At 41.9% G+C, this 27233-nt stretch overlaps 2 protein-coding genes and 1 pseudogene across 11 annotated transcripts in view; 1 reads left to right on the plus strand and 2 right to left on the minus strand.

The window, feature by feature from the left end:
- Positions 1-10276: 10276 nt before the first annotated feature.
- SENP8 (SUMO peptidase family member, NEDD8 specific) lies at positions 10277-24892 on the minus strand. Of its 2 annotated transcripts, XM_016126832.2 has the most exons (3): positions 24724-24892; positions 24402-24497; positions 10277-12008 (listed from the first exon to the last, which is right to left on the minus strand). In XM_016126832.2, the coding sequence occupies exons 2-3, from the start codon at positions 24474-24476 to the stop codon at positions 11334-11336; spliced, it is 750 nt and encodes a 249-aa protein (XP_015982318.1). In that variant the 5' UTR covers positions 24477-24497; positions 24724-24892; the 3' UTR covers positions 10277-11333. The 2 variants fall into 2 exon arrangements, with proteins under 2 accessions (XP_015982318.1, XP_015982319.1); XM_016126833.2 differs by lacking the exon at positions 24402-24497 and having other exon boundaries at positions 24724-24891.
- A 168-nt stretch (positions 24893-25060) lies between these two features.
- Positions 25061-27233, plus strand: part of MYO9A (myosin IXA) — a 224161-nt gene continuing 221988 nt past the window's right edge. For 7 of the 9 annotated variants that reach the window (XM_036217679.1, XM_036217682.1, XM_036217681.1 and 4 more), the window contains exon 1: positions 25062-25481. The gene's annotated coding sequence lies outside the window, so the exon portion shown is untranslated. Of the gene's footprint in view, positions 25482-27233 lie in introns of all 9 variants that reach the window. The other 2 variants (XM_036217683.1, XM_016126831.2) reach the window with 2 other exon arrangements.
- LOC118600851 lies at positions 27072-27190 on the minus strand (annotated as a pseudogene).

Consider the following 27233-nt stretch of genomic DNA (forward strand, 5'->3'; position numbering starts at 1 on the left):
ATGCTACTACTTGCAACCATAGCAACTCTCTTTGCTTTGTAACGGTCTAAGTGTGAATCAACCAATCAGCTTGTGTAATAGACTGGTACATAAGGAGTGTTACAACATATCTTGGAGCCCAGATCTTCAGAGCATGAGCTCCTCTGTGACCATGTATAATAAACTTGAGTTCTCCTTCTCTCCAAGTTACTGCTTGGTTCTTCACTGGACTGGTTTTGGAATTGTTCCACAATATTTTTGGAGGCTCCAGTGAGGTTACAGCCACGCTGGCCGCTTGAGCTGCTGGACTGGTTGGTGGCTTGGCCTGGCTGAGGCAGAGGGAAACCAAGATGACTGAGGAGGTGTGCCACCCGATGAGTATTCTGGGTTCTTTTTCAGATCAGTGCCCCAACTCCTAGTGAGGTTGAGTCACCAACTGGACTCATAGGAGGGAAGGACCAACTCACCAGAAATGGCCACAGGAAGAAAAGTTACCAAGGTAAGGAGGAAAGATCTTGGGACAGTCCCCATTCAGGTCCCGCCTGTTGGGCAGAAGAGAAAGCTGATCCTTTCCTGGTTTTCAGTAAGAAGACATCGGTTAGGGAACCTGATGAGTATTCCAGGTTCATTGGAGTCTCCAAAAGTGAGGGTGGACACTGGGTCTCCCCAGTGGAGGAAATGTCAGGTTAGGCCAGAGGCCTTCCATAAATGGGGGAGGCACCATTCAGCCTGATGTATGAGTGAGAGTTTCTTCAGCGGGGAGGCATCAGGTGGAGGCAGGCCCCCACTCAATGAATATACCTGTGGGGAGGAGTAATATTTTGACCTGATGTGTGAATGATTGAGTGGATGAACAGCTTGGCTGATATGATCGGTCAGGTATGAGTTTGTAGCTCCACGGCCAGGCATCCTGAATTTCCCCTGAAGGCCATGGAGTTTGTGTGGGCTCATTCTGCAGATCTGTGGTGAATGGCATATGGTCCAGGGTGGCATTGGACCGTATGCAAGTGTCCGATTGCAAGTCATGAAGCTGAGTCCACTATGGCTAAGTGTCACCTAAGCTTCTTGTGAGGGGACACGGTCAGATGAGCATCTGAATAGTCTCCTCTGTGGAGGGGGCACCCACCCTTGTTTGTCTTTGTGTCATTGTCACAGGGTGGGAAGAGTTTGGTCAGCACTAAGAAAAGGGGAGAACTCCATCATCCTCCGGAGGACAACCAAACGCCCTCCATAAGTTAGTGGACATGTTAAGGAATGTTGGGAGGTTGTATGAAAGAGAGTGAACGCTGAGTGACTGACACGTGGCCTTGCAAAGAGGCAAGAGTTGAGCCCCAATTCGCGGCTCTGTGGCGATACTCATATGGCTTACAGTGGCCTCACTGGATCTCTGTAAGGAGTCTACTCCAGTGATCTAGGTTAGGGGTTTATACTGACCCACCAATGCAAAGAAGCACCTGAAATCCCCATGAGGGGAGTGGCCGGAGATGTCAAAGCGAGTGGCATCCCCCTCCAAGTTTCCCTGACCCTATCCCCCATCTTCCCTTGTGGCATGATAGTTGTCTGTCGTAGAAGGCATGAGACGTACCTCAGATCTATATGAAGGAAAACAAAAGTGTTTTTGATAACAGAAGGTATAAGGTCTGGAGACTTGTTTTGAAGGAAATTGTTTACCTTAGAGGTGGTTATTGCTGAAAGAGTGAAAAGAGGCAAACTGAAGAAATAAAGAAAGAAAGAAAGAAAGAAAGAGAGGTTTGTGAAGGGAAATCCTGAGAGGAATTTTATGAGAGGAGAGTGTGGAAGAAGGTTTTTGAAAGAGATCTTGAGGAGAAATCGTATGTAATGAAGCGAAACGAGGTTGGAAATTTGAATGCCGAAAGTAAGCTGATGCGAAATTGTTTTTGTTTAATGTTTCTTAGACTATTGGTCTGATGCAAATGTTATGAAGAGGTTTTCTGAGTAGGAAACTAGGATTATGTATTCCATCAAAATAATTTCAGTGTTTTATGTTGCCTTAACCAGGTTTCTGGGACTTTAGAGAATATACTAACACCAGCCTCTGCACCCAATTTTCAAAGGAAGCTCCCTGCAAGAAGTTCTTCTAAGTCAACTGTCTTAAATTATATGTTGAAAAATTTTAAGAACGGTTTCTCAGAGGAGTATGGGGTCAAGCTAACCCTGGGAAGCTTTGTACTCTTTGTGAGCTTGAACGGCCCACCTTCGGTGTAGGATGGCCCCTGGAAGGGACCCTAGACGTCCCCACCATGAGGGCAGTGTACTGGACAGTGAAGGGACTCCTGGACATTTAGAACAGTTTCCGTACATAAACATATGGCTGCAGATTGCTGCAGATCGCTGTAGTGCCCCTTTGGGTCCAGTTTTGTGCAAATAAGCAGGGAGAGAGTAAGGTACTAGTGGCCTGACTGGCTCAGAAAAAAAACAAAGAGGAGCTAGCAAAAATAATCCACCAAGGGGACCCCAAGGAAAAAGCTATCTTCCCACCACTGTACATCCCAACAGCTCGACCAGTCCCCACCCAGCCACTCCATCCACAATTTCCAGACAGCCTTCCACTATGCCTTTGCTGCCCCAACAGCCTGAGCAAACCCCAAGCCCGAGTTCATGGCACCTTCGCTCGGCCATGCAGCCAGTTCAGCAATCTGCGGCCCTTCAGATGCTTCCCCCGCCCCCCGAGAGACTCAAAGTCCCTTTGAGATTGGAGAAGATGGCACACCCCAGCCAGGCCCCCCTGCCTTCTACTATTAGCCATTCAGTAAAACTGACCTCCTTAACTGGAAGCAACACACCCCATCCTATTGAGAGAAACGTCAGGCAATGACTGATCTGCTCAAGTCCATCTTCCAAACTCATCAGCCTAACTGGGATGACTGCTGTCAGCTCCTCCTGACTCTCTTCAACACTGAAGAATGACTCTCTTTGACACTGAAGCATGAGGATGGCTTCAAAAACAAGCACTGGGTGGTGTACTAGACCCTGTAGAATGGGCTTCAGAGGCTACACCAGATGCTTGATTGGGATTTTAATGTACCCCATGGTAGAGAGTCTCTCAACAGGTACTGGCAGGCCATACTGCAAGGGGTGAAAGTTGGGGCTAGGAAGTCAACAAATATATCAAAAGTGGCAGAGATACTCCAGAAGCCAGAGGAGTCACCCACAGAGTTCTACGAGAGACTATGTGAGGCATTCTGGGTGTATACCCCTTTTGACCCTGAGGCACAAGAAAACCAGTGCATGGTCAATGCAGCATTTGTGGCTCAATCCTTTACTGACATCTGCCCCTAGCTTCAAAAATTAGAGTGCTTTGCTGGAATGAACGCCATCCAGCTGCTGGAGGTCGCAAACGAGGCGTTTGTAATCCATGACTAGGAGGCCCAAAAGATAGCCGACAAATGGATGAGGCAAAAGGCATCCCAGCTGGCAGCTACATTAGGGAACCTGGATCTGGCACAACAGACTACTGCTCCCCCACGGAAGAGAAAAGCCAAAAGGAGATCTCCACTGCACTGCGACCAATATGCCTACTGCAGAGACTGGCCATTGGAAGAACGAGTGCCCCCACCGAGGGAGAATGCCTGAAAGGCTAAAGAAGTTCAATAAACCTCGTAAAGAAAAATACCAGCCCGAACCAGCTGTCCAAGAGCTTATCGGCATGGCCAAAGAACAGTCAGATTAGGGGTGACTGGGCTTCCTGATTGTAGGCCCCCAGGAGCCTATGGTCACAAAAGAAGTAGGAGGCAATCAATGACTTTTATGGTGGGCACTGAGGCTGAATATTCTGTGCTAACTAAGTGTATGGCTCCTCTCACAGATCATATGGCGATCATCGTTGGGGCCACGGGGAACTGAGTTACCCGCTTGTTCTGTAAAGCCCACTCACGTAAGCTAAGGGGCCACTTAGTGACTCATGAGTTCTTGTACCTACCAGAATGCCCCATTCCCCTTTTGGATAGAGACTTACTGACAAAACTTGGAGCACAAATCACCTTTACCTTAGGGAAGCCTGCCCATCTCACACTGAGGGGCCAGCCTGCTTTAAATGATGGCTGTGACTATATCCAGGGAGGACGAATGGTGTCTTTATTCTTCAGGAGAAAAACAAATGAATCCAATCAGTCTGCTAGAAGAGTTCCCTACTGTCTGGGCAGAAAAGTGGGGCCCTGGTCTAGCCAAAAATCACGCACTCATTGTAGTAGATCTGAAGCCAGAGGTTGTTCCTGTTACACAAAGGCAATATTCAGTGCCACGGGAAGGACACCTAGGAATCAGGACCACATCCAACATCTGTGTGATGCTGGAATTCTAGTTGAGTGTCAGTCACCTTGCAACATTTCACTCTTGCTGGTCAAGATGACTGAAGGAACAATTACCATCCTGTTCAGGACCTCCGTGCCATCAACAATGCAGCAGTCATCATCCATCTGGTAGTCACAAACCCATACACTTTCCTAAGTCTCTTACCTGTGCAAGCACACTGGTTCACATGCCTTAATCTTAAAGATACCTTCTTTAGTCTCCGAATATCACCAGCCAACCAGCCTTTGTTCGCCTTTGAGTGGAAAGACCCACACACCAGGGAAAAAATGCAGTTGACCTGGACTCAACTGTCACAGGGCTTGAGGAACTCCCCCACTCTGTTTGGCAAGGCACTGGCTTCAGATCTTGCTGCCTTCCCTGGGGAGACTTTGAATTGCACATTACTTCACTATGTAGATGACCTGCTACTGGCTAGACCCACCAAAGGAGACTGCTGGAAAGGTACTAGAGACTTACTGGCCCTACTCTCTACCATGGGATACAAGGTGTCATGGAAGAAAGCTCAAATCTGAAAACAGAAGGTCAAATACCTTGGGTTCATCATCTCGGAAGGACGTGAAAGGAAACTAGCCATCTGCTCAATACCTCAGCCAAACACTAAGAAAGGAGTCTGTGAGTTCCTAGGGGCAGCTAGATTCTGTCGAATCTGGATACCAGGTGTCTCTGGGATTGCAAAGCCACTGTATGATGCTGCAGCTGGGTCTGGTAAAGTCACCTGGTTTGGGGCTCCAAACAAGAAAAACCATTCTGAGAAATAAAGAAACTCCTAACCATTGCTCCAGCATTAGGACTACTGGATGTGACACGGGACTTTAACCTCTTCGTACATGAGAAGAGTTACACTGCACTGGGGGGTCCTCACACAGTTGGGCCATGGCAGTGCCCAATTGCATATTTGTCCAAACAGCTAGATTTGGTGGCTGCGGGATGGCCACCATGCCTTTGGGCCTTAGCTGTCACAGTAATCCTAGTCAGAGAAGCAGACAAGCTTACGCTGGCACAAAATATAAATGTAAAGGTTCCCCATGCTGTAACTGCATTAATGAATAATCAAGGACATAAATGGCTGACTAACCCCAGGTTGGCTGACCAACCTCATTATCAGGGACTGCTTTGCGAAAATCCATGAGTCTGTCTTGAAACTGTACAAACATTGAACCCTGCTACACTTCTGCCCACTGAGGAGCCTCCCGACCACAATTATGAGGAGGTCATGAAGTTTACTCAAGCAGGCCAGACCTGACAGATGTTCCTCTTCAGGACCCAGAACTGACAATGTTCACAGATGGGAGCAGCTTCATCCATAAAGGACAGTGCAAAGCCGGCTATACAATAACAACTATTGATAAGGTAACCAGAGGTGAGGCCCTGCTACAGGGCTGATCAGCACAGCGGGCTGAACTATGGGGACTCATCTAGGCACTGCAACAGGCTGAAGGAAAACATGCCAATATCTATACTGACTCAAGGTATGCCTTTGCTACCTTGCATATACATGGAGCCATTTATAAAGGGGATTACTGCCAGTGGGAGGAAAGGAAATCAAGAAAAAAGAAGAAATCCTCCTACAGCTAGAGGCAGTCTGGAAGCCTTTAAAAATGGCAATCATTCACCGCAGGGGCCACCAGAGAACCAATCCTGTCAATAGGGGAAAGAGACTAGCAGACCAAACAGCAAAGGAGGCTGCCCATCAACTAAGTGCCACAATGGGTCCTAAAACAATCTCCAAGGTCCTCCTAGCGCCAGAATTGCCTTTATCCCCAAAATACACTAAGGAAGGAAATCAATGGGCTTCAAGTGAAGGGGAATCCAGGAGAAAGGAGGGCTCGTGGAAGCTTCCAGATCGGAGATTCTTTGTTCCTGCTGTACTGGCAGTTCAGCTTGTAAAACACCATGAATTAACTCACCTGGGGAAGACTTCCTTAGAAAACCTGTCATACCCAAACTCCCAACCCTGTGTGCCCACATCAGTGCTAGGTGTGCGACTTGAGCACAAAATAATGCTGGCCAAAGACCAAGGCCTAATCCAGGGGTCCAAACAATTGGCACTATGCCATTTGAAGACCTAGAAGTGTACTTTACTAAGGTCAAACCCTGCAGGAGCCACTGATGCTTGTGTGGTTTTGCACCTACTCTGGATGGGTTGAAGCCTTCCTTACGTACACTGAATGGGCATGAGAAGTACCCAGAGCTTCATTGAGGGAAACTGTTCCAAGCTACGGACTACCCCTCTCCATAGGATCACATGATGGACCTGCCTTTGTGTCTGAGATAGTCCAGACCTTGTCCAAAGGTCTATGAATCAAATGGAAGCTCCACATGGCCTACAGACCACAAAGTTCAGGGAAAGTTGAATGCATGAACCAGATCCTCAAAACCACTCTAGCTTTGTCAGGTAACCCAGTTACCTTGGATAGATATGCTGCCTTTAGCTCTGCTTTGAATGCGATGCACCCCAAGACCTTCAGGCTACACCCCTTTCAAAATCCTTTACAGGAGACCTCCCCCAGTGATAGGAAAGTTAAAAGAAACCCTCAATTAATGGCTGATCTAGAAGTGTCCCAACACCTTCAGGGCTTAGGGAAGATCTTCTGTAGCATTACTTGGGAAACTTTGGAAAGAGCCCTATCCCTTTAAGGAATTGGGTCCACCCCTTTCAGCCAGGAGATGAAGTATGGATTAAAAATTGGAAAAAGAAGCCGCTCCAGCCAAGCTGGACAGGCCCTCACGCTGTTATATTAGCAACTCCCACTGCTATTAAAGTTGCAGGTATCATCCCATAGATCCACCATACGTGGGTAGAGAGCAGCACCGCTGGAAAGCCGGAAGACTTGGACTGTAGAGCCTCTTCCTGATCGACCACTCCGAGTCATGTTCTGGAGGCAGCGGAAGTCCACCTGAGGTCGTCGGCCCTGCTGTGGCCACCCCAGAAGCTGGCCAGTCTACGAATGGCAGAAGCTTGAGGATCAACCATCATTACAGTCGGCTGAAAACGGTGCAGATGGATTCCACCAACTCTTGATAAGTAGGAAGACAACAAGCCCTGCTCCAGCCATCAGCTGGAAGCTGGCTGGTCCACGCATGGCTGAAGCCTGAGGAATTTCATCGTGGGACTCCTTATAATTGGACACTGGGGAGGGAAGAGAATTAGGGCAGAGGACTGTGAGCTATGTATTCATGTCACCAAAGGAGGTAAGAGAATTTCCACTACCTTAATTTTCTATAGCTACTAGGAATGTCAGAGGACTCAGAAAGGGACCTGTACCTAAAAACAGGCTCAATATTCAGTATGCAACCCAGGAAGTAATCAAACTTATATATGTTACAACCCAAATAACCCTCCCACTGAAACAGTTCTTGAAATAAGGGTAGCTATGAGGGACCGTGGGGGAGGATGGACAGATGGACCCATGTTGGCCCAGACTAAAAGAAAATCCTAATCAGATAAGCCTAAAGTGTGATGCTTGTGCTGCTGAGTCAGGGACAATGGAAAGAAGAGAGATCCCATGGATCTCTCAGCTGGGAAGAAAGTTACAGGACAGAAGAAAAGTATATATGTCCCCACAGTTCCTCATAAGCTGTCTATTGGTCGTGTGTCCTATGAGCTACTTGGGAGAAAGACACCACCAAGACAGAGGTGCATTTACAAAAAGGGGTAGCCTTATCAAACTGCACCACACATACTTGCAATCCATTAATCATAACCAACCCCTTGAACCCCCGTTGGAGTCCCAGAGAAGTATTAACACTTGACATTGATGGGATAGGGATAAATCCCTATGTTCCAATTCATATTCGTATTAAAGGTCAAGTACCAGCCCATTCAGCCCAAGTCTATCAGGTTTATATGTCCTTCTATAAGGAAGTAACTGAACCCCTACCCCCATCACCACAATCGATCAAAAACTTATTTCTCAGAATGGCTGAATAGCTCACTCCTTGAACGTCACTTCCTGCTATGTATGTGGGGGAAACTCTAGTGGGAGATAGATGGCCATGGGAAGCTACTGAATTGGTTCCCTACCAGGCAATGCCAGATATAATGGCTCCATGAGGGCTTTAATGGATTTGTGGAAGCATGGCCTATATCCACCGCTGCACAAATTGGGAAGGAAGCTGTGTAATTGGAATAAAACCATCCTTTTTCCTTTTACCTCTGAAAACAGGGGAACATCTTGGTCAGCCAGTCCCACAATCCTTGCAAAGGGTAAAAAGAGAATTCCAAATAGGAGACTGGAAGGATGATGAGTGGTCCCCAGACTAATCCAATACTATAGGCCTGCTGCTTGGGCAAAAGGTGAATCTTGGGGATACTGTATCCCCATTTATATGTTAAACTGAATTATCCAACTGCAGGCAGTTTCAGAAATCATTATGAATGACAATGGGCGAGCCCAGACTCTTCTTGCACATCAACAGACTCAGATGAGAAATGCCATCTACCAGAACAGGTTGGCACTACATTATATCTAGTAGCAGCATGAGGCGGTGTATGTGGGAAATTCAATCTCACCAACTGTTCTATGCAGATAGATGACCAGGGCCAGGTAGCTGAAGATCTCGTCAAGCAGATGACAAAACTGGCACATGTGCCCATTCAAGTATGGCACAGATGGGACCTTGATAGCCTTTTTGGAGTTTTTTTTTTTTTTACCTTCAGAGGCTTTAAGACCTTAGTTGGAGTAATACTCTCCTCAGTGCCTGCCTCCTTCCGCCTTGCCTATTGCCTCTTGTTGACCAGTCAATCACCTCCCTTACCTCCCTTAGAGGGTATAGTGGAAAAAAAAAATTCCCAAAAAACTGCAGCTAAGATCCTTTTGCAGTGGAATTACCAGTCCCTGGCACTGAGAGATCAAGAGGGAGACCATGAGGTTGATGCCCTATGAAGAATCTAAACAGGCATCAAAAGGGGGGAATGAAGAGGAAATGTGAGGAATTTACATCAAAAAGGTAATCAACTCTGTTCTGCTGTAAATATGCTTGCTGTATGCAGGAGCTCATGCAAGAGCTCACTTGCTCTATGCTCGACTTGTAACTGTTTGTACCCCTGGCAGACCCCCTGACTCCCACCTTGTAGTACCTCAGTACTTTGGCAGATCCCAGCTTCCTGTAACAATCTGTAACCAGTGGTACCCCGTAACAACTCCAGCTCACCTAAGCTTGAATCAACCAATTGGCTCGTGTAATAGGCTGGTATATAAGGAATGTTGCAACATAGCTCTGCGGCCCAGATCTTCAGAGCACTAGCTTCTCTGTGTGACCACGTGTAATAAACCTGAGTTTTCCTTCTCTCCAAGTTACTGCTTGGTTCTTCGCTGGACTGGTTTTGGGATTTTTCCACAACAGTATGTATCAAAGGAGACAATCTAATATTTAAAGACATATTTGCATTATCAGAAAGACAACTTTTTCCAGGGAGGATATGATTCTTCCATAGTCTGTTATTCTTACTGCTTTCTTATCATTATCTACAGTCATGGCCTCAGCAACCTGTCACTCCTCTTGCTGTCCCTCTCTATTTCACCTCCGTGCCTGATTGCCAGCTCCTAATCTCTTTTCTGCTCCTGTCTTCCATTAGGTCTTCCATTAGGTCTTCCATTAGGTCTAGTGACTTGACATGGAAACTTTTTGTTGCTTTCTCTTTGACTTTGTTTCAACTTGTGTTCACCCAGACCTGCTATGTAACTGCTACTTACTTACACTTACTGTGTTTTCCCTTCTGACTAAAAGGAACTGAGTTAACTGCCTGTGGTCACTCAGTGGTGAGGTTATTTTGGGCCATATGGCTGGGGGCAGGGTTAGGCTGGAGAGGTAGCTAAACTCAGTTTCATGGCTGAAGCTAACCTTTGGTTTTCAAGTCGTATATGCATCACAATCCAATTCTCATTAGGAATAGAATTAATGTGAGCACCCAACACATCATCTGGTTGTTATTTGAAACAACTCTGAAAAAACACATCAGTGATTTAGAAAGGGCAGCATTTCCTTTTACTCTTGGTTCCACATTTAAAAAATTACATTGTCTGCATTTTGAATTAAGTGAAAGGGTCGAGAAAGGTCACTTTTTCTCGTGGATATCTCAAAAAACAACTTTTAGTTTGTAAGTTTCAAAAAAAAAAAAAAAAAAAAAGTCCTGAAATCACCATCATATAACTGAAAACAATTCTGCCAGATTAATAAGAGAGAAGAAAGGAAAAACTATGTCTGTCAGAAAGCAAAATATTTATCTGAAATAATAGATAACCTTGGGAAGTTATCAGCTATGAGTTTTAAAAGTACAGCACTATGGAAATAAGGAGGGTGTGCATGGATAACAAACGAGGTGAAAGAAAGCTTTTATCAACTCAGGGAAGCAAAGTGACCCACTTACTGAGCAAACTAAGAGGTCTATCACAGCCATTTAATTGAATGAAGCTACTCGAGATTCCCTCTTTCTTAAAGCATTCCAAGAATCAGATGGCGGAAGATGGGCTAACATCATCTTTATCAAATCTTTGCAAAGGGTATACAGATAGCTGGGAAAACTTTGCATGGTGAATGGAAGAAATATCACAGAACTGAAAAATTGATTTTCATAATATTTAAATCTTGAATTAGGTTAGGTCATGATCTACTAGCCGGTGGCTTGTCCAATAAATTTTGGTTCTTCTATATAGTTTGCTTCTTGCATTCCTTTAGATTTACAGTCTTAAATTGTTTCACAGGTCACTGCTGTTCCTTTGAAATAAGCCAATGTGGCTAAGAAATACCAAAAAGGAATTAACAAATATTAAGATAGCTTGGTTTTAAGGTTTTGGTGCATAACTTCAAGACATTCCCACAGAACATACTGTTTCTCAAGCTAGGGTTAAAGTGAAATTTTCCATTAGGATAATGCAGAGGATGACATTCTTGCAGGAAAAAATAAGAATCCTAAGTTCCCTCTACCAGGCATCTTCCCTCAGGCACTGAGACTGCAGCCATCCAATAAATGGGTACAGGCAGAAAGAAGAGACTTCGAAAGTCACAAATATCCTGAATAGCTAATTTTTAGCAAGTCTGGCAATAAGATCTTTCCATTCTCCTCTCTTCTTTGTGATGTATGTAGGAGTGAGTAGCTGCAATAGTGACTCTGGTTGTTGTCTAAATAAGTTCTGGCATAAGGCCTCAGTATTACATATCACGTACATCCCACAGTCATAGCTGTTTTGTTGAGCAGGGGCTTTCTCTTCCACAAAGGCCAGTTTGTCTCCCTTTCTGCCTAAGAAAGCCTCCAACTTCTCTGCTACTTGCTTTGCATGGACTGAGTTGCTTTCACTATGGGAATCATAATGAAAAAAGCTATTTTTATCTTGGAGATAAACCAGTAAACTCCAGTGGGTTCCCCCAGCTGCCTGGTTGGAATTATCATTGATGGCTAAAAATACAACTCTCTTGTGGGGGAGATCCAGGGGTTCAAGGAACATGGTGATCTCTGCTGGGTTGCTGGTGCACTTGATAAACTGGGTGACTTCGGGGCTGATGAAGCAGACGTCAGCAGAGCAATCATGAAACTGGCTGTTGGCAAAGTACTCAAAGGCAAACCCAATAATATGGTCATTGAGCCAGCTTGGAGGATCCAATAGAGAGACATCTGACTGCCGCAGTAGACTGTCCATGTAACTCAAGACTACAGGGTCCATCTTGTACTGACCAGAGCTGCTCAGAAATTCCAGAAGCTGAAGGAGAGGCAGAAGACAATAGTTACTGTTGAATACAATACTTGGCTGTCAAATGGGGATCATAAATAATAGCTACTCTTATAGGGTTTTGGTAAAGATTAAATACAATTGTAAACTGTTTAGCAAGAATGCCTGATTAAGAGTAAACACTCAGGAAACTCTAGCATAAAGAGCTTTATGTCAACAGTTAGAATAAAAACTTTGGAAGTTCTCCATGCTGAAAAAGTAAGCATGGATTTTTAAATTTCCTCTTTAAATACAAAGATTGCTAAAAATCACTAACTAATGTTTTACCAAACTCCATGGCATTAACCATATATTTGGCCCTTTAATGAATGAATATGCGTGATAACAATGGCAAATTATTTTTTTATATTAAAGATGAATTTTCAAAGAGTCTAAAGAAAAATGTTACTAATTACCAAGGGAAATAGTTTCCATTTCGATGTTAATTTTTAAGAGATAAGATAAAATATTGCTTCCTCATTCCATAATGGAAAGCGACAGTGACTGGAGTTGTAGTTAAAAAGAAATGTAATTTTAAGAACAGAGTATCACAAAAGTACTACAAATGAAATTCATTCTTGCTTCTGCCCAGCCAAGAACATGAGTGATATAACTGCTGTATCTTTGCCCATTTCCCATCTTTAACCTCAAGGAGTGAGATAACGACTATGTAATTTTCTAATATAAGTTAGGACTTCTTTTGGTGTCGATAAGTAATGTGGCCAGAATCAGGAGACCAGCATCTAGCCCTAGTTCTACCACTGACTTGCTAGTATTGGCTTGAGCAAGTCATTTAAGTGATTTTGTCCTTGTTTTTGTTATCTGTAAAAAAGGGCATACATCTGCTTTACATGCTTCAGACAGTTTGCAGAAGAGGCCAAATCGTTTCACTTAAAGATATTAAAATTGTTATACAAAGAATATTTATGTTATTAATTGGATTTTATTAGTAAGATGATAAGGCAATCTAGATAGAGCTCTAAACCAATGAAAGCAAATGAAGTTTGGAAACAAATATCCAGTTCATATTATCTTCACCAAAAAAAAGCATGACTGAGAGTGGAGCAAGACAAGTCATGAGATTATGATCATGATCACCCGAGGTAAGGTGTTAACGAAGACAGTAAGTGTGGTAAGGTAACAATATTAGAGCCTAATAGAGTTCATTGATGTGCACTGACTTGGCAGCATAAGTGTTTTTAAAAGTCACAAAGCAATAAACTGTCACACACAGATTGAGACTACATAGCAGAGCATATTGTAAGAAAATAATAATACTGCTGTGAAAGCTAGGCTAGAACTGTGACTAATGTAACTAATTCAGGCCATTAGGTCGGTTATTTTGCCACTTGGTTATACTATTAAAACAACAGAATTTTGTGACACAATAATTTTCATGTTATCAAAGCCCTGCAGAAAACCTATATAAAAAATAAATATACCCCTCAAGGAAAAAAGCTAAAGTAAATTAGGTAACTAAGAAGGACTAAAGAGGGATTTATGCACATACAGTATGTCATAATATGAACTATTTCAGGAACAATATGTCTGTTTAAGAGTGTGTGTATCTATCTATCTATCTATCTATCTATCTATCTATCTCTATATAAAATAATGAATTAGGATTTTCTAGAGAAGAAAAATAACTTGAACAGAAACATAAATTGGAGCCAGGAACAATGTTAAGGAGGCATAGAGCACATTTGTTTTGGGTGGGCCACGAATTGGGCTCTAAGCTGTTTGGCAGCTAACCAGAGATCATTAAGTTAAACATTCACAATGTCCATAAGGTAAAAACAAAGCAATTGCCCAGGAAAGGAAAAAGCTTTCTTTGCATTAAGGTCGGTTTTCTCTCAAAATTTTTTAATAAAAGACATGGTGTATCATAATGAATAATTTCCCACAATGTCCTTATAATAGATGAAAAAGTTTTAGAAAATTGTTTCTTATAACAATCCTTAATATCTATCCTAATGGCAAATAAGAAAATAGCAATCTAGTAAAGCAACTTTGTGGGGGCTAGGTGCTCAGACTGCTGCTGCTCTGACTTAAGAGTATATGAATATGAAAAGAGAATGACTGCATGTGCATCAAGCAAGGCTCCCTCAATCACTCCCCCATGCCTTCAATGACTACTACATAGCTGTGAGTGCCAGGTTGTACTGCTTGGCGAATACCTGGAGACCTGCTCTCTCTGCTGCCAGACCTATATGTAATCAGACTCACATCTTAACAGCCACTCAACTAGGAATAGAAGCCTACCAGAAGAGTGGCTGAATAGAAGTATCCATAGGCATGGTCGAGATTTTCTTCAGAAAATAGTTTTGTCTGTTTGATTTTGAAAACATCCAATACACAGACAATGGGTCACTCAAGGGCCTAATTCTATTCCATACCACATGATTGCAATAGTTTAACCCTAATAATTCTAAAGCAAATGGAACCAAATTAGCTTTTGGTCAAACCATCCTTGGCCAAGGAAAAAACTCTAAATTTTACATGTGAAGACTAAGTTTTAGACTCAGTTCTCTTATTCATACAGTTCTGTGTGATCATAATTAAACTACTTAATTTCTTTAAACCTTACTGTCCCCTTCTGTAAAGTGAGAATATTAGTGCATGACCTTTAGCATAGGTTGTCAATATAAAATGAAGAAACAGGTAACTAAAATTTAAAAAAACATAAAGTAGTATTTCCAGATATCTATTGTCATCAGGGAATTTATATTCCAATAATTGATAACTATATGTTTTTAACACATGTTTATTGAGTGTTTCCTATGTGCTAAGGACTGGACGATCAGAATGAGAATGAGACAGTCATAGTTACTACACTTACTCACCTTAAGCTTGTTATAATGAACACAATGAATATATTACCTCTTTTAGTCAACAAAAAGCTACTGAGTACCTAATATTAGGTATTGTGGGAGATGCGAAGATGTATATGGTGGCTTATATCTAATGAGAAGAAACCCATAAGACACAAATAAAAATATATGCAAATTCAGAAGAGAGAACACTCATTCCTGGCTAATAGGGTGAAAAGGAAGGAGAGCTCTGATCAAGAAAGATTCAAGGAGAAAGTAGCATAAAAGTGGGCTCTTGAAAGGCAGGTAGAGTTGGATGCATGAATAAAGGAATTAAGAGGGCAAGGAAAGTGACTTGAACTGTGCAGTCTAGTCTGCCTGGAATGAAGTAGGACTAGAGGTGAGCTGAGGGTTATAGGAATATTACTAGAAGCTAAGTGGTGACAGACTGAATTCCAGGTGAAAGAGTTTGGAATTTATACTGGAGAAAAAGGTGAGCCATGAATGACTAGGTTAATGCTTTAGGAAGTTAATAATTCAACCATAGCATACAGGATTAATTGGTAGATAGAGAAACTGAGAGGTAGAGATCAATTAGATTTTTACCGAAAGTAAAGGTAGGAATACATGACCTACACCAAGGGAAATGGTAATAGGTATGGGGAGGTAAGAACTCTTGATTTTTTTCCCCAACCTCATTTCACCATGGAAAATTTTTTGTTTTGGAGAATATCAATTACTGTCTGTGCAATAAAGTTTGAGATATGCTTGCTGAGTTATTAGATGGCATTGGGATAACCTGTTAATCATTTGATGAAAAAAAAGTTAAGATCCCTACCTCATACCTTATATCAAATTACTATATCTTAGATGGAGTAAAATTTAAAAATAAAAAAATTAAATGAAAATATCAGAAGAGAATAAGAGCTTAAAATACTTATATTACTGACCAATAAACAGATAAAAAGATACTCAACACCTTATTAGTTCAAAAGTGTAGTGGTACATAAAAATAAAAAAAATATTTCATTTCCATACACTGAAATTTTTTTAGCCATTAAAAATAATGTAGATATAACTTTACTGACATAGAAAGACATTTCATAGTATGCTATGAAAAGGTTATATAAAAACTTGTACAAGAAAAATACACACAAAAATAATCAAGAATGATAGCTATCAAAAGTTTAGGTAGTTTTAAAAACAGGATTATTAACTTCTGGTCAAGATGGCTGAGTATGGTAAATGCTGTGCTCACCTCCTCCCACGACCACATCAAAATGACAACTGAAATACATAAAAACCATCTTTGAGAATCACCTTAAGTCTAGCTGAATAGAAGTCCTGTAACTAAGGACATACAGAATAAGCCATGTGAGACTGGTAGGAAGGGTAAAGATGCATTTTGGGCTAGTCTCAGATCCACATGTGGCAGTTAAAAATCAGAAGGTATATCTTGGTTGCAGAGGTACCTCCTGAGGAGCAAGTGGTCCAAGCCCCACACCAGGCTCCCCAGCCCAGGATTCCAGTGCCAGGGAGAGAAGTCCCCACAACTTCTGGCTGTAAAAACCAGCAGAGATTATGGCTGATTGAGACAGAGGGCTGCTGGAGTCCCAGGTATTCCTGTTAAAGGGCCTGGACATGGACTTACTGACGGACTCACTTATCTTGGGCTCCAGCGCTGGGGCGGCAGCTTGAAAGGTACCAGAAACATATGGGGAAGAACAGAATTGTCTGGCTTCAGAGAGAAAGCTTAAGTGCTGGCAAAGCCGTTGTTCCTTTGTTGAGCCCCCCTCCCACCTAGCCTGCACATACAAATGCCATATTTGAATCTCCATCAACCTAGCTAATACTATTCACCCTTCCCTGGTGATTCCCTGAGACCCTTACTCCACCCAATTTGCAGGCCTCAAAGTTGCTTACAGTGGCTTTTCCATACAAACGGCATATCTGCAGGCATTCCTAAAAATCTCTCAAAAATTTTTAAACCCCAAACAAACAGCATCAGCCTTTAGGGTGCCCTGTATTTCTTGCTAGACAGCCCGGAGCCTGGTATTAGTGACATCTGGCCTTGGTTCACAGCTAAGAATCTTCGAGGCACCTCTAAGCCCAGCACAAGTGGCAACCATCTCCAGATGACTTTGTAGCTCATATAAAGTGGCCCTGGGCAGAGGACAGGAAGCAGCTGACCTTGGTCTGTACCAGAGCCCTTCCTAAGAGGCCCCAGAACCAACACACCTGGTGTCCAGCTTCAGACCATACCAGAGCACCACCCAACCATCTCTACAAATGATAAACCCAAAAAAGCAGACTTGGCAGGCACCAGAGACCCACTAAATTGAATCCTGTTCTGTAGAGTCAGCCCTGCATAACAGCTTCCCCACTGTGGTCAAAGCCAGTCCTCATAATCAACCAGCCTGAGGGTAAATCCCTCCCATTGACATGAACAGCAATCAAGGCTCAACTACAGCAGAAGGGCATGTACAACCCACATGAGGGACATACGTGGAGCACCTGGCTCAGGTGACCAGGGAGACCACTGGGCCCCACAGGACATCTACCACATAAGGCCACTCTACCAAAACCAGGAGATGTAGCAGCTCTACCTAATACAGACAAGCAAACACAGGGAGGCAGCCAAAATGAGGAGACAAAGAAACATGCCTCAAATGAAACAACAGCATAAAACTCCAGAAAAAGAACTAAACAGAATGGAGACAAGCAATCTACCAGATGCTGAGTTTAAAACATTGGTTTATAAGGATGTAGAAATGGAGATAGAAAACAAAAAAGAACCAGTCAGAAATGAAGAATACAATAACTGAAATAAAGAATACATTTCAGGGAATCACCAGTAGATCAGATGAAGCAGGGGACTGAAACGGCAATTTGGAAGATAAGGTAGCAGAAAATATCCAATCAGAACAGTGAAAAGAAAAAAAATCCTCCCAAATGAGGCTTAAGGGGCCTCTGAGGCAAAACAAAACATAGCGACATTCACATACATCACTGGGAACAAGAGGAAGAGAGCACAAGGAATGGAAAACCCATTTGGAGAAATAATGATGAAATAATGATGAAATAGACATATAAGCCCAGAAAATGAAGAGAGTCCCAAACATGACGAACCCAAGGAGGCCCACACCAAGACACATCATAATTAAAATGCCAAAGATTACAGACAAAGATATAACCTTAAAAGCAGCAAGAGAAAAGCAGTTACCTGCAAGGGAGCTCCCCTAAGGCTCTCAAGATGATTTCTTAACAAAAACTGCAGGCTACAAAGGAATAGCACAAAATATTCAAAGTGATGAAAAGCAAGGATCTACAATCAAGATTACTCTACCCAGCAAAGATATCATTTAGAATTGAAGAACAGATTAAGAGCATCCCAGACAAGAAAAAGCTAAAGGAGTTCATCATCACCAAACCAGCATTATAAGTAATGTTAAAGGGCTTCTTTGAGAAGATAAAAAATGTGAATAATAAAATGGCAATAACTACGTAGCTATCAGAAATTACTTTAAATGTCAATGGAATAAATGCTCCAATCAAAAGACACAGGGTGGCTGAATGGATAAGAAAACAAGACTCTTACATATGCTGCCTACAAGAGACTCACTGGAGATTGAAAGACACACAAAGACTGAAAGTAAAGGGAATGAAAATATGTTTTGTGAAAATGGAAATAATAAAAAAAAAAGCTGGGGTAGCAATACTTAAACCAGAGAAAATAGACTTTAAAACAAAGGCTATAACAAGAGACAAAGAAGGACCCAGTTATTCCACTTCTCGGTATTTATCTGAACAGACCCAAATACTACTTGGAAGGGACATGAGAATCCATATGCTGATGGCAGCATTATTTACAGTAGTCAAGGTATGGAGGCAACCTGAGTGTCCATCAATAAATGAATGGATAAAGAAGAGGTAGTACATATATATAATGGAATATTATTCAACCATAGAAAAAAAGAATGAAATCTTGCCATCTGCAACAACATCAATAGACCTAGAAGGTATTGTGCTGAGTGGAGTAAGTCAGAGAAGCACAAATGCCATATGATTTCACTCATATATCTAAAAAAAGCAAAATAAATAAACAAAGCAGAAATGAATTCATAGAGAACATTTTAATGAATGCCAGAAGGGAGAGGGGTTGGAGAGGATGGATGACAAAGGGGAATGGATTACGAAGTAGAAATTGGTAGTTGCAAAATAGTCATAGGGATGTAAGGTATAGCATAGAGAATATAGTCAATAATATTGTAATAACTATGTATGGTGTCAGATGAGTATTAGATTTATTAGATATTTTTAAAATATCTAATCACTACGTTGTACAACTGAAACTAATATTGCATGTCGACTGTACTTAAAAAATAAAAAATTATTAAAAGAAAAAAGGATAGGATTAATACTTAACTTTTTTCCTTCTATGTTTTATTAATCTTTCTTTTTTCCCTTTTCTTTTTATAATGAGCACATAAACAGCAAATGCAGGTATTTCTATTCAGGAAAAAAAAAAGATGTACCACCTCCCACTCTTACATTGACCTAAAATGTTTGTTTCTTCAACTTACTAGTCTCACTGGGTCCTTTGTTAAAAACAGAGTAGGTCTAATCTCTCTTCTATAAACATTCAAACACAAATATTTAAAAATAATCTGTTTATTAAAATTAGATTACGTACAATTTCTAATGTATGATTCCATTTGCAATTTCACAAAAAGAATTACATCCAAGATCAAATGTGCTTTTCATGGAAGCATAAGCAGAAAAATTTTCAGGAAGGAAGTTCAAGCCTTTTTTTTTTGGTTTCAATTTCCCTCAATTAAACGTTTCCTTTTAATGTAGCCTAAACCATTCAGATTTGTATAAAGAGGCATATAAAAATTACTAAGGTTTATATATCCCTCTTGAGGGCAGAGATTAGATTTTACTCTTCCCTGTTACTTTCAGTGCTTGACAAACTGGAGAAGTTTCAATAAATGGAAATAGAGAAGTGCAATCCATTTTCTTGAACAAAATTGAGAAGTGCATTTTGAAAAAATCCTAAAAAACACAAACTGTTATAAACATAGGAAGATTTCTCAATTTTGTATTTATTATTTTGAATATTCTTTTATTATCCATATTTCACAAGTAGAGGAATTCAACTCTCAAAGTAGAAAACTACTTATATGATGATGATGCCCAGTAACTTTATTGCCATAAATTCCACTTGATCCTGCCCTAAGGCCAGGAAGACTGTGTAGGTGAACTTCTGCGATTCCTTCTAGCACCAAGCTCTTCATTTATTGCTCTATTACTAGGCATAGCTATCAATGGGAAAGGTGTCATTGAGAATGAAAAGAATTTTATTCTCAACCTAATATTTCTATCTCAAGGGTTCCATCTATAACTGTGTCACAATTTCTTTGACTTGGTATAAACATCAGCCTTTGCTCAAATGGACTTTGTTTTGCCTAAAATTTTCTGAGAAATGATTTTACACCACAACAAAATTTGAAACGACTGAAGTTGTCAAGACATTATATCAGGGAGGTGATTATATTTAATGAGAGGTCTGAGTAAGATAATATTTAACAAAGAAGCGGACATAATTTTATTTTAGTGTATATACTAACAAATAAAAGCTGATAAGGTATAGTTGAGCTAAAGTTATAATCTGCCAGATTCCATAAATATTCACTGTGTTGAGCACACAGTAGCTATATGCAAACACATAGTTTGAAAGAGTATGAAAAAGCCATCATCTTTTAATCTTATTTGTCCTGTATATTTAAAAGCCTATTATAAGTTACTTTTTCCCCCATAGGTAGTTAAGAGATATGTAAATTGTTATTACAAACTCCTAATTAATGGGTTTCAAAAATGTGCTTGGAACATAGTGGGGCTCAATAAATATTTGATGAATTAAAGAAATAATGAATTTATGTTTTACTGTACTGTGCTGACAGGAAAACAGGGTCTGATGGGACTCAATTTTGATGTATAGAATTTTTTGCCTTGCAATTTCTCTTTAAATATTAATTAACATGAATATTTGTGAGTTATCTGACCATGTCTTAATTATATGTTATTAAGTAGGGCTAAACATTTCCAGCAACGATTTATGTTGCTGCTCAAGTGCCAAATTGCTGCAATAAACAGTTGTGAAAAAATTAAAGCCAAATAAGGCCAGAAATCGCCAACTATTGTTTTGATGGAATTTAACCTATCACACCACTCTGAGAAAGTATTTATTTGTTGGCCACCAGGGATGGCAGGCTTATGGTTTTTAAACTTATAACATAGATGTTCAAAAATAGTAACTATAATTGAGACAATTTTTAGTATCAGGACCATAATCTAGTGCTTTCATAACAGATGAATGTGCAAGGGAGAGGCATTTAATTGGTAGTCAGAGAAAGGAGATTTTAGAGCTTTTCTGTAATAAAATTCTTAAAAGCCTCGTAAGTTTCAAGAATTCCCCCCTTCCCCTACAAAAGGGACGGATGAACCTCAACCTCTGCATAAACCTAATTTTTGATCTGTACTAAACCATATCATCACCCATACGGTTTCTTATATTTAGATGGACATAAAGCCAATAAGACTAGTTATGCTGAAGAAAGTAGTCTCTCAGAGAATCTGGTTCAGAAAGTTAAGTAACTTTACATTACTTATTTGGATTAGTGATAATTGGATCCCAGATTCAATTTTTTTTGAATAATATGTTTAAATAAGTGCGCAATTTGGGGACTAGTTAGGATTTGAGCAGTAAGTTTTATATAGTCTGATACTGATCAGTTTCCAAAGAGATGGGTTACCTGGGCCTTGAAGAATTTCTTTTCATTTGCTAATACATTGCATTCACCTAAGAGGTTTAAGGGATTGGCAAGGAGAGAAGTCTTGAGTTTACAAAGTCAGAAATGTAGAATATACAGGGGTAGATGAAATTTAACCAAGGAAGACTTAAGCGACATCTGAAAACCGATATATATGATAAAGCCATTCCTTATCACAAGTACTAACATTATCACTTTGCAATACAAAAGAATGGAATAGTCTCTTAATCACGTAAAATGCTGATTGACTTCTGCACTAGTGTACACATCCGTGTTGAAAGGTTTGTAATTTATTTCAATCAAAGTTATTTTATACTGTCCAGTCACGCTGGGGAAATAAAGTAATCCAAAAGACTCTTTAGAGATCACTTTATGATAAAATTTAGTTTTAAAAAATCATTTATTTACTTATTTATAGGTCTAGTCTCCTCATTCCTATCTTCTCTTTTGATGATCTAACCTACATGTTGCTGCTAGATAACAGAACTCTAATTACATTATTCTACTCCAAAAATTTTCACATCTCTCCATTATCTGCCAAAGCAAGTACTGATTACAGTCTGGCATTTAATGATTTCCACAAAAATAGCCTCAACTTATCTTTCCCAGTTTTTTTCCTAGTACTGCTCCTACATAGCCAGCCACAAGCTCAATTCTTTGGCCCAAATTATTAGACAACAGTGGATTAGTACTGGTTGCTGCCCCTAAGGTACTGAAGAAGCAGAAGAAAATAGTCAGTTTTCCACTCCAGCTCCAACAGAGAGGTTGGGACATGAACATTGCTCTAGTACCTTTCTGAAATACAGATTTAATGTGTCATGCTCTTGCTTAAAACCATTACTATGAGCTTTTTATAAATCTAGGCTCCAGGGGCCAGGATGTGGCTAGAATTTTAAAGAGTCCATAGACATGGATTATTAAATAAAACTGCATTTTTTATTTTCAATATTCTCTAGTTGAAATTTGGCATTTTCTTTGATAATTGTAGGCCATAATCTAGGGTAGTATTAGCTGTCCCTATGTCTTTTGTCCCCAATAGAAAGTTATTTTCACATCATATTAAAGTTGTTGCAGGTATTTCAAAATATAATTGAGATTCATTATTTTGAAATTACACAATTAGATCTGTTGTCGGATGTTATTTAATGATAAAAAAGTACATATATAACTACATCGTACAGTTCTAATACTCTTAAAACTTTGAATAAAATTGATTCCATGTGTGTTTTTATGTATTTTATTTTATATATTTAAAAACATCGATAGGGCCCACAGGCCAGGCTTGCCAAAGACGGCCACAGTGTAAAAGAGGTTAGTTTTACTTTCATTATTTATACCTATTAATTACTTGTAACATATAAATGTTTTAGCATGGAATTCACAGCTCCTCAATCTGTTCACACCCACTTTATCATCTTTATATCTGCCCTACCCCTACTCTCCATACTATGCTCTAGTTATATCAGACAACAGTGACTCTCTCTTATCTGGAGGCAGAGAGACAGGTTTTGGATTAACTCTCCTTAAAAGACAGTAGCCATGCACTGGTGTGGGCTTTGTCTTTACAGCCTTTCTTCGTCAGCTGAATTCTTTTAAAGGTTTGTTTTCTCTAACACTATGAGATCCTAATAGGGCTGTATCTTAAATATCTTTATATCTCATTCCTACCTTAAATTATTGAATAAATAAATAATAGAAGACAGATTCTAAATTGGCAAGGCCTGTGTGTATTAATTTCTAGGGGAGTGAAGTTAGTCTTTCAATTTCATAAAAAGGCTAAGCTCTGATATTTTTTTGGGTAGAAATGAGGCTATTTGTGAGGTATAAGGCTGGATCCTCGGCTGATAAATCCTGGATGGAAGAGAGAGAATAGAGGCCCATAACTGAAGTGGACATTCTTAAGATTGAGGGATGGAATTGTGTGCTGAAGGAAAAGGCAGGAATGGCTTCTTCTCCCATTTTCCTAAGCAGTTATTCAAAACTTTCATCACTCTGCTCAAGCTTCTCATTCCATCTCCAATTCTCCCTCACTAAACGGCTCCTATCTTAATGTTACAGGGACAACGCCGTCACTCTCCTACCTGTCCACCCCATCTCCCATCCTTTCTTTTTCTCTAGTTTAGTAGTTCTCAATCCTCAGCATCAGTCACTTCAGGAGAAAATAATGATGTCTGGGCTCTAATCCCAGTTTAATCGGTTTTGGGTGAAGCAAAAACATTGGCTTTATTTTTTTTTTTTTAAAAGCTTTCCAGATGATTCTAACGTGCATACAAAGTTGAGTTCCATTAGTGCTCTTGATCCTACAGACACCCTCATCCATGAATTGTCCGCTTCTCGGCTCCATGGTACACTATTATGTCTGTCTCCTATCTCTAAAGAAAACGTTTTTGCAGCCTACATTCTCACTCGTCATCTCTCTCATCTCTCTCCCCCTTTACGATGCTTTCTTAAAGTGTAGGCTATACAAATATGGTTTCTATTAGCTACATTCTATTCCTCTTTTTACTCTTCCAGACCAACACTATAATGTGCTTTGGTACCTGTCAGCCTTTCTGCTTCTGTCTCATATTTTTGGCCAGCTACTGCTCACTAGCCTTTTAACACAAGTGACCCAAATGTCGCCTTAGAAAGGGTTTTCTCACGTCCACCTACACAATCAGGGGTCCCTCTTCTATGCTGAGAGTATCCAGTGCTTTTGTTCTATTATAATTTTACTTTACTACCACTAAAGATTCTCTTACCGTCTTCCAAGTAACACCACTCCAGAAAGCTGAGACTATTACATTCTCTTCTGACATTCTGGAGTCCAAGGGCATGGAAATCACTCAGTGAAAAGTCTGAGGAATGAATGGAAAGGAAGACTAGGAAACGGAGGTCGGGGGCGGGGAAAGATGGGGGAGGGGCGTGCGTGTGAAAGGGGCGGGGCTAAGAGGAACGGTGCTGAGAACTCTGCTCCAGAATAAGGGGAGGGGGCACGGATACAACAGATCTGTGTGGTCAGCAAACAGGTCCTTTGCCGGAACACACTGACGGACAAACCGAAGTGGGGAGGCGGCTTCTTACCTGCCTCGGGCCTCACCGCCCCAACCAGCCTTCTGGCACCTCTGTGTTGGCCGGAAAGCGAGAGCTACAGTCGCAAACTCAGAGTTTTCTACCCCAACCTTGCGACATTGCTCTCTAGTATAGGGAAAATCTAAAGCAGTTTCCAGCTCTGCCGTAAGGTGAGGAAGAAAAGTTTGGGCGGGGCCGCCTGGGGCGGACGGAACGGGGCGTGCCCGCGCAAGCGCATACCGCACTCTCTGGCCGCGTCACGTGCGGGGGCGGGGTGGGGCGGGCAGGCCGACTTAGGCAGGCTGTAGGGGGCGTGGGAGGTGAATGCGCGCGCGCCGCTCGTCTGCAGCTGAGGAGTCGTGCGGGGTGGGGCCGCGTGCGCGGGGTCGAAGGCGCGCGGGCCGGAGCAGAGTAGGGGCCCAGCAGCGGTTGGTGGGGGCTGCTGAGAGTTCAGCAGCCGCAGAGACATCGGCAGTCCCGGCAGGGGCGGCGACAGCGGTTGAGGCGGCGTTGCAACGCGTGCTCTCTGGGCGGGGTGCGGCGGGGGATGTGCCTGCCCAGGCCGGGCGGAGTCTCTCTGACAGGGCGGGGGATGCGCGGCGGCAGCTCTCTCGGACCCTGAGGCAGCTGGGCCCACCCTCCCGGAACCGTCCGACCCTCGCTGGCCTTGGCTTCTTCTCTCTCCTCCGTCCCGACCCTGGGGCCGAGGGTGAGAGGCGGCTTCCGCCGTAGACCAGGGGGTTGTGGTGGCCACCGCCGCGGAACCCGAGGTAAGACCCGCTCTAACCGCCCAGCGGCCCTGCTGTCCGGCCCGGCCCACGTCTCAGGCTCGCTCTTGGGCTCCTGTGGGGCACTCTGGCCCCGCCCCAGAGGAGACGCCCCGCAAGCGGGTCTGCGCTACAGCCTCCTCGATGCCGGATCACTGCCCCGGGTACCCTGTAGACCCCACCCATCGTATTTCCATTGGCCAGACATCATTTCGGCCCTCCAGCCGCGCCGGCAGTTCTGTCACGGCCCCTCCACGCCCAGCACATCCCATTAGAACCCCCCTCAGACTCTTAGGACTCTTAATGGATCCTCTAGACTCTGTTACATCCCGTGAGCTGACCCGGTCACAGTTCTTCCGAGAGGCAGTCACCGTTGCCCCGTAACGCTTTGCGACCCCTAGTTCAAAGGCAGATCCATTACTGCCCACCTCCCTTCTCAGTGGACCTCCCCTTCCACCCATCTCGCTCACCGCCAAGCCGACTAGCTTTGTCCCTACTCAACTGGGCTTTCAGATAGTGTATTTCATGACGCTTTTCTCTCTCATGTCAACCCCTCTTTGGACACCATCAGACAGCGGTCTCTCTCCCCACCCCTCTCCCACAGACCTTTTCTCTTCTAGGCAATCTTGTTTTCTTTATTCCTAGTCGTGATCCTTTCTTTGGTTGAAAGAACTTTGCCATGAAATCCTGAGAGGAAGTTTGCTTAGCCTAGTGTGTTCCCCCCAGTGGGGCATAAGGGGATGAACTGACACCCATGTTTGGAGAGTTTAGTCTGGTGACTAAAGAAGAGAGGGAGAAGAAGAGTATGGAAGCTCAGTGCAGGTGGTGTGTGTGCTGTTATAAGGTCATAGCCTGCTTCCCATCTCTTCTGTAGAACGCGAGAGGTAGTTGAGATCTGACATTTTAGGGACCTGTATAAGGATTAAATCACATTACGCTAATGGATAAAACTCTCCATGTAGTATCATTTGCTTTACCTTCTCACATATTTTTACACATCTTTTGCACTGTTTTTGAAGGATTCTGGGGACCTTTTTTTCATTTGCTGTTTTTGAATTTGGTGCAAAAGTGTAATTTTTAGCTTTCTTTAATCCCTAACGATTTTAATGTCAATTTAATAAATTTCTGCTACCTGGTGCTGCTGTCTTGCTTTTCCAAGGAGCAAGTACAGTTATCATTCAGTGTTCACTGGTGTCATTACCAACAGCCTTCTCAGCAGTAGTAAAATAATGAATAAAATGTTGAACTCCTAAACTGTTAAGAAGGAAATGTAATGTTACACCAAATGATCAATGACTAATTTTAATGTTGATTTAGGGAAGAAGTATAGAGAGATTTTTGTAGTCAGTGCATTCAAATTTTTATTTGTGTATGGAACTGAGGAGGGAGGAAATCATATTAAAATTATAAGTAATAGGTAGACATGAAGTCAGAGGTCCAAAAGAATATGCAGTAAAAAGTTCCTTTATCTTCCACCCATCTTTGTTTTTTAAATTGAATTGAATTGAATTTTTTTAGGCGAGGCAACCCTTGGTTGACCTTACACATTGTAAGGACCTTGTCAGCTTACAATCGCTTATTTTTTATTTTTTACACCTACAGCACCTGGTCTTCCTAGGTGGTCTCCCTTCCAAGTACTAACCAGGTTTGACCCTGCTTAGCTTCCGAGATCAGGGGGGATTGGGCTTCTTCAGAATGATGTGGCTGTAGTCTTCTTCCACCCATCTTTAGAGGCAACTAGTATTTCCATTTTCG

Source organism: Rousettus aegyptiacus, unplaced genomic scaffold (genome assembly GCF_014176215.1).
Source record: "Rousettus aegyptiacus isolate mRouAeg1 unplaced genomic scaffold, mRouAeg1.p scaffold_m13_p_3, whole genome shotgun sequence".
NCBI lineage: Eukaryota > Metazoa > Chordata > Mammalia > Chiroptera > Pteropodidae > Rousettus > Rousettus aegyptiacus.